General features: G+C 50.3%; 1 protein-coding gene across 1 annotated transcript in view; it reads right to left on the bottom strand.

Annotated features, from left to right (window-relative positions):
* MXRA5 (matrix-remodelling associated 5) overlaps positions 1–7,927 on the bottom strand; it is a gene marked incomplete at its 3' end in the record, with an annotated part of 18,318 nt that overhangs the window by 8,717 nt on the left and 1,674 nt on the right. Inside the window, exons 2-5 of the mRNA XM_010835418.1 lie at positions 7,246–7,464; positions 4,366–4,495; positions 3,245–3,635; positions 5–1,871 (exon numbers count right to left, since the gene is read on the bottom strand). Coding sequence (XP_010833720.1) covers positions 5–1,871; positions 3,245–3,635; positions 4,366–4,495; positions 7,246–7,454 — 2,597 coding nt within the window. The remainder of the gene's footprint in view (positions 1–4; positions 1,872–3,244; positions 3,636–4,365; positions 4,496–7,245; positions 7,465–7,927) is intronic.

Below are 7,927 nucleotides of genomic sequence, written 5' to 3'. Positions count from 1 at the left end.
GGAGACAGCGCTGGAAGCCTGCTCTTCCTCGCCAAACACGAACATATCTCCCGAGGATTCTTCTGAACTGCTTGTGGTCTGCACGGGCGATACTGAGCCGGGAGCGACGGCAGGCAGAGGTGAAGTCACTTCCTGCCTCATCAGTGAAGGTGCGAGGACTGTGATGACCTGCGGTCCTTCCGTTCCCTTAGGGAGACTTCTCCCACGGACTCTGGCTAAGATATCTGCCCAGCGCTCTGGATTAATCTGCTTCTTGGCCACGTTTACCCTCCGCCTGGACTCGAAGACTCTGCGGCCTTCGGCAACGTTGGTCTCCGGCTCCTTGGTGGGGTGCTTCCAGGGTTTCAGCTTTCTGCGCCCTTTCCTGGTCTTCTTACCCCCACCGCTGGCGTCATCCGTTGCTCTGATTAACACCTCTTGGTCCTGCGGGTGGAGGACCGTCTTGGATGTGTTCTCTTCATCTCCCATGCCGGATCCGCCTTCATCCTCCACGATCCCGCCTCGCCCTCCAGAAAGAGTCCTGCTTCCTGGGCGTCCGCGTCTTTTTGGAGACCCACGGGACCCCTTCTTGCTCACCTGGACCCCCACCGTAAAATGATCTGACCCTCGCTGGTTGACAGCCACGCATCTGTAGTAACCACTGTCGCTGCCTTGAACCTTGGGGATGGAAAGGGTGCCGTCGGCCAGCACGTAGGCATGTGAGGCGTTGGCCATTGCGTTCAGCATCCTTTTGTTTGGAAGGATCCAGCTGATCTGGGCTTCCGGTACAGCCAGTGCCTGGCAAGGCAGTGTCACAGGCTCCCCTGGGTTCTTCTGAATGGTTACTGTATATGCGTCAGGAGGCTGAATGACCGGCGGCTGTACCAGGACCCTGTAGAGCATCCGGTCTGTCTCATCCCTCACCCGAGCGATGCACTGGTACAGACCAGCGTCCGACGGCTGCGTCGACCTGATCTTCAGCCAGCCACTGGTGAGGACGGAGAACCTGCCGTCACGGTCTTCCATCGGCGCTTTCACAACAGACCCGTCCGGGAGCACCCAGGAGATGGAGGGGCTCTCGGAGGCCCTCACTTTGCAGCTCAGTTGGCAGGCGCTCCCCTCCAGGACAGTCTGGGCTCTCTGCACGGCTCTGCCGGGCTCAATCATAACCCAGCTTCTGCTAGGAGACAGCCTTGCGTCCTTGGCGGACATGACCAGGGCGTGCCGAGACGAATACGACAGCACCACCAGTTTGGCCGAGCTCAGACGCCGGTTGAGCTGCAGCTCTATGGACGGCTGCGTGACCCACTCTGGCTCGGCGAGGACGTGGGCCCTGACGCCTGTGTAGTACAGCGTGCTGTCGTCGTCCGCATCTTGCCTGTACTGGTAGCCGAGCCTGGGGTCTTTGCCGAGTGCCGGTTCCCGGTGGAGCTTCACAGGGACCTCGCTGTAGTAGGCAATCAGCTTCCAGAGCTTCTCATAGTTCTGTCGCGTCATGGGACACTCAAAGTCTAAGGCGACCGTGGCATTGATCTCTATTTCCTGGGGGTCCGTCTGGTTCAAGTGCAGCCTGTACACGTCGGTGGGCTTCTTGATGTTACAGACCAGGTGGACCGTGTTTCCGTGCTCGTCGCTCATGTTCACGGACACGTTCCACGCAGGGAACTGGAACCCGTCTGGGGAGAAGGGATGGTCAGCACCCTCGTCTTCGTCCTGATCGTCCTCACTACTCCGGCTCCGGTTCTGTCTCAGCGGGGACTCGATCGAAGGCTTCTGACAGCGGACATCCCGCAGCTTCTGAAGCTCCTGTCCGTGCCACTTCTTGGGACTGAAGCACGTGGAACAGAGCTGACCTCCTTCGTACGCTTTGTCCTTCTTACACTTCAGGACCCCTGAAACACAGCAGCAGACAAACATGTGCTAAGTCAACGACCCGAAGAATGGACAGAGGATGAACCCTGTGTTTGCATTTTTATCACCTGGGTGCATCTCAGCCAAGATTCAAGACTTTATCTACCTGGTATCCGTGATGTCACCTAGCAGCTTGAATCCATTTAACCTCATGTGTGATAACTAACCAGGGTCTGGGAGGTTCTTGACAGGGAGTACTTTTTAAAAAGATATTGTTAGGGACCTCCCTGGTGGTCCAGTGGCTAAGACTCTGTGCTCCCAACACAGGGGGCCTGGGTTCCATCCCTGGTCAGGGAACTAGATCCCACATGCGGCAAGGAAAAGACATTTTTAAGTTGACAAAGAATCTCTCTTCATACATATGATGCAATTTTCCTTTTATGAAGGTCCAGGAGAACCTATGTAAGTCTCTGAAACCCATGAATGTATTTCCAGGTCCTAGAACCAACTGTGGGGCTTTCCTGGTGGCTCAGATAGTAAAGAATCCGCCTGCAATGCAGGAGACTGGGGTTCAATCTCTGAGTCAGGAAGATCCCCTGGAGGAGGAAATGGCAACCCACTCCAGTCTTCTTGCCTGGAGAATCCCATGGACAGAGGAGCCTGGCGGGCTACACTCCACAGGGTTGCAAAGAGTTAGACACAACTGAGTGGCTAACACTTAAGAACCAACTCTTGGCACGGGCCGTGTCACATCGACCTTTCATAACTACATTTTCTCTTGAAACAATTTTTCATTTCAGGCAGTATTTTCTTTTTTGGATTCACATTCTTACTCTTGGCTTCCTGGACACTCAATCTTCCAGAATTTTGTCCTACTCTGGCCAACGCTGACACTTTCAGTGTTTCTCTGCCCAACTCATTATGGATGAACTATTCCTGGACTCGGTCTGAGACCCCTCCCTTCTTGCCCTGCCCTGTCATTGAGGGTCTCGCCCACGCAGGTGGTTTCAATTACCGTCTACTGGCCGCCGATGAGTTCTGTCTATGCTTCTCCATTCCAAACCCATCCTAGGAGAGGCACACCGACGCCCGACTTGACAAGCCCATCAAATGGTACAAATGCTCCTCAAACTCATGTCTACAGAATCAAACTATATTTTTCTCCCTGCTAAACGTCTTGCGGCTTTTCTGTATTTCTCTGTGCCAAGTCGCTTTAGTCGTGTCTGACTCTTTGCGACCCCATGGACTGTAGACCCACCAGGCTCCTCTGTCCATGGGGATTCTCCAGGCAAGAAGACTGGAGTGGGCTGCCCTTTCTTCCTCCAGGGGAATTTTCCTGACCCAGGGATCGAATGCAGGTCTCCCGCACTGCAGGTGGGTTCTTGACCGTCTGAGCCGCCTGTGCGGTTCCTACCTTTGGTTTTGGCGTCCCACTGCAGAAACCAGGTCATGTCACAGTCACAGGCCCACGGATTGCCATGCAGGTAGAGGTTCTCTAGAAGCGGCATGTTCTGCAGCATGCCGGTGGGGAGAGTGCTGATGGCGTTCTCGGCCAGGTAGAGGTGTCTCACGGTGGAGAGCCTGAAGTAGTCCAGGAAGGCGAAGGTGGAGAAGGTGGCGGGGTGCAGCTGGCGAAGCAGGTTCCCCTCTAAGTGGAGGAGCCTCAGGGAGGTTAAGCCCCTGAACGCTTCCGGGTGGATGAACTCGATCTGGTTGTGGTCCATGTGCAGCCTCACCAGGTTCCACAGCCCCTGCAGGGTCTCGCCCGTGATGACGCGAAGCTTATTGTAGCTGAACTTGAAAACCTACAAAGACCGGAAGTGGAAAATGTTGCACCGGAAGTGGAAAATGTTGCACCGGAAGTGGAAAATGTTGCTCAGTCGTGGGATAGCCTTTTCCTTCTCCAGGGAACATTCCCAACCCAGGGATCGAACCCAGGTCTCCCACATTGCAGGCAGATTCTTTACCAGCTGAGCCACGAGGGAAGCCCAAGAACACTGGAATGGGGTAGCCTATCCCTTCTCCAGGGAACATTCCCAACCCAGGGATTGAACCGGGGTCTTCTGCATTGCAGGTGGATTCTTTACCAGCTGAGCCACAAGGGAAGCCCTGTTTATAATTTAAATAAAAGAAAACACCACAGACAGGAACAGAAAGCAGAACAAAGGTCTGGGAAGGAAAGACATGAAGCTCATTTTTCATGTTTAGAAAAAGTGGCCTTTTCATTCATTGTGAAGGAGGATTTTAAAGTTTTCCCTCTCCACGGCTGGTGGTAGAGGTTGCAATTAGTGCTGGTCATATATGCCCAGTTTGGTTGGTTTTAGTAGCTAAGTTGTGACCGACTCTATGACCCCATGGACTGCAGCCCACCAGGTTCCCCTGTCCATGGGATTCTCCAGGCAAGAACACTGGAGTGGGTTGCCATTTCTTCCCCCAGGGGATCTTCCCGACCCAGGGATCGAAACAGTGTCTCATGCATTGGCAGGCAGATTCTTTACCACTGAACCACCTGGGAAACCGCCACGCCTGGTTTACCTGGAGTGAAATGAGGTCTCTCAGAGCCCCGTCGGGGATGCTGGGGATGTCATTTCCATGGATCATGAGGAGCTCCAGCTTCGTCAGTCCAGCGAACGACGTTTCCGACAAAGCCTGTATGCTATTAAACCTAGAATAGAAAAAAATGGAAAGTCATTTCTGAAAAAAAAAAAAAATCTTTGGGGCTGTCCCAACAGGAAAGAACAACTCTTTCTTTCAAAACAGGAAAGAGCCACTCTTTTTCTTTCAATGCTGAATGAGAACCCTAAAAAAACATCTGTGTGGGAATGAAAATCAGGAGCGCTCTGCCAATAATCGGTCATTCCCCGAGGGTTTTCAACCCTTTGCAGAACTGCTGACAGGCAACTCAGACCCTGAGTTCTATCTGCAGTAGACACTGCTGTTTTCTCTTTTGCTTTTTTCCCAACAAAATTACGCACCATGCCAGCCTCGTTATCTCCTTTGAGGCTGGATTTCCCTGGTGGCTCAGATGGTAAAGAAGCCACATCCAGTGCAGGAGACCCAGGTTTGATCCCCAGGTGGGGAAGATCCCCTAGAGAAGGGAATGACAACGCAGTCTGGTATTGCTGCCTGGAGAATCCCATGGACAGAGGATCCTGGAGGGCTACAGTCCACGGGGTCACAACAGTTGGACATGACTGAGCGACTAACACTATCCAGAAACAGTGCTGTGACATTATGAGTGATATTCTTCTACTACATGTACTTAATTTTTTCTTTTTAATTTTCAGTTGGAGGATAATTGCTTTACAATGTTGTATTGGTTACTGCCATACATCAACATGAATCAGACAATAGAAACATGGTACGCTGAATCAAGTTACACCTTAAGCCAGATGGAAGTATTATGTGTTGGTGCCATGAAACTAGTCCTTGTCTTGTTTATTTCTCTTCCTTGGAAGGACTGATGCTCAAGCTGAAACTCCAATCCTTTGGCCACCTGAATCGAAGAGCTGACTCACTAGAAAAGACCCTGATGATGGGAAAGATTGAAGGCGGGAGGAGAAGGGGACGACAGAGCATGAGATGGTTGGATGGCATCACCGACTCAATGGACATGAGTTAGTGATGGACAGGGAGGCCTGGCGTGCTGCGGTTCATGGGGTTGTAAAGAGTCGGACATGACTGAACTGAATATTACATGAGACCATCTCAAGATACTGTTGGCGGAAGTAGGAAAAAGAGTCATTTTGATATCTGTCTTTGCTTCCAATGGCAAAGTCTTTGCATGCTCGGTCGCCAAGTTGTTGTCCCACTCTTTGCAACTCTATGGACTGTAGCCCACCAGGCTCCTCTGCCCGTGGGACTCTTCAGGCAAGAATACTGGAGTGGGTTGTCCTGCCCTCCTCCAGGGGATCTTCCCGACCCAGGGAATGAACCTGCGTCTCCTGCGTTTCCTGCACTGCAGGCAGATTCTTTACCGCTGAGCCACTGGGGAAGCCCAAGAGACAAGAGTGATCGCAGATCAACTCTGTTTTCCTTTCTGCAAACTCGGAGCGCCCGTTCTACCCGATTCAAAGCAGCTTTAGTTCCTCTTCTGCATAAATCGGAAGACTGTGAAAAGGAAACTGGTTTTAAAATTGTCAAACGATTTAAAGATTATAAAAAGGAAACGGTTACTATTCTCTCTTCTGGCAAAGCCAACGTCTTTTCCCTGTGGAGTGATCATCATCGTGGTTAGATTTTTTTTTTTTTTTTCAGACAGTCAAATTTGCCAAGCTTTTTTTTTTTTTTTTTGTAGAGAGAGCTATTTCATGGTCCATTGCTATAGATTTTTGAAGTGTTTATCTCACTCTCTTACTGCCCATTCCTTCACTCTTTTACTGGACCTTCTAATCGGTAAAGGCAAGAATTTTCGAGGCTCTGTACTCGAAGAGGACTTTGTCTTACTGGTCACTTTGTCTTACTAATATGTCTGTTCATCAAACCCTAAATAGTTTTGTTGTTTTATAGGTGGTAGGAAGTAGCTAGCATATTTTGCTGAAGAAGTCCAAATGATTGTTTACTATTAGAATTGTGCAAATGATGGTTTCGTATGAAAATTTTATGAGTACCTATAATTCACGGAAATGGACACTTAGGTATAGAAAGTATATATGGGTATAGAAGAAAATTGAAATGTAAAAGTTCTACCCGAAATGCTGCACTAAAATGTCTGTTTAGAGGACTTTCCTGGTGGTCCAGTGGCTAAGACTCCATGCTCCCAATGAAGGGGGCCGGGGTTTGATCCCTGGCCTGGGAACTAGATCCCATATGCCTCAACTAAGAGTTGGCGTCACACAACTAAAGATTCCGTATGTTGAAACTGAGGCCTGATGCAGCCACATAAATAAATACATTAAAAAAAAAAACTGTTTAAAAGACATCAATATTTTAAATAGGCAAAACCTGAAAGAACTCTTATTTCATCAAAGTCACGATTGCATCATACTGATAATTTACAGAGTCGAAGATGTCTCACTCATTCTATTTATCATTTTGTAATAACTGCTGAAATCTATTTAAATGCTATTAGTATATTTATGCATGCATCATATATTTTGCATCTGCAGTGCATTAAAGAATTGTTAACAATGGAAATGTATCAAGGAGCCGAAGCTGTCTCTGATGGCTCATAATCAAGCTTTGTAACAGAGACTCGTGCTGATGGATTAAGTCAGATACTAGCCCCAAAGGACCACATTTAGTAGAGTTATAAATGTCCTGTTGATTAGGCCCACATCATGCAAGACACGGTGACGCACACACGAATACACACTCACCGTCACATACGTGCTCACACACCCGTACACGAAAGATGAAACCCACCCGCCCGCTCGCGAGGAGGCTGAGATGGCTCAGAAGGAATGTGGTACAAACCCCAGATTGATTCTTTCCACATGTGGAGAGATCCCAGCGGGCACGGAAGCCAAGGAGCGGAACGTGCAGTGGACTTCGCTGGGGACATAGCAGGCGCAGGGGTGGGGGCAGGCCAGTGCCACGTGGGGGCGTCCCCAGAGCAGAATCAGCACCATGGAGAGGGCCCGCCATCGCGCCCATGTCATCGGCATCTCGTCCGGGTGGGCCATCCCGGCACACCTGTCGGGGAACCACACAAAGCCAGGTGTCAGACAGCCCTTCCGTACTGCCAGCTGGTTTTACCTGCACTGTGCCTCACGACGCTAAGCTTCCCAAGGCGTCACCATGGGGCGTCTGAATGACGCAAAGCATGTGCGTGGAGCAACACAAACTTTAAGATTTTTTTTCAATTGTCGTTTGCCACTCAGTTTAATGCAACTGTAGAATACAGCCTTCACTCTTGACATTGATATTACAACTTGGAAATGTCGCTGTGTTTTAAGGGAGGATATGAATTTGACAGGCCCAGTGGAGTGGGTAGCTGTTCCCTTCTCCAGGGGGATCATCCCAACTCAGGGATCCAACCCAGGTCTCCCGCATTGCAGGCAGGTTCTTTACCAGCTGAATCACCAGGGAAGCCCAAGAAGGCTGGAGTGGGTAGCCTATCCCTTCTCCAGGGGATTTTCCTGATCCAGGAACCAAA

The sequence above is a fragment of the Bison bison genome, unplaced genomic scaffold (assembly GCF_000754665.1).
Source record: "Bison bison bison isolate TAMUID 2011002044 unplaced genomic scaffold, Bison_UMD1.0 scf7180017845524, whole genome shotgun sequence".
Lineage (NCBI taxonomy): Eukaryota > Metazoa > Chordata > Mammalia > Artiodactyla > Bovidae > Bison > Bison bison.
This window is presented reverse-complemented; position numbering and strand designations above follow the sequence as displayed.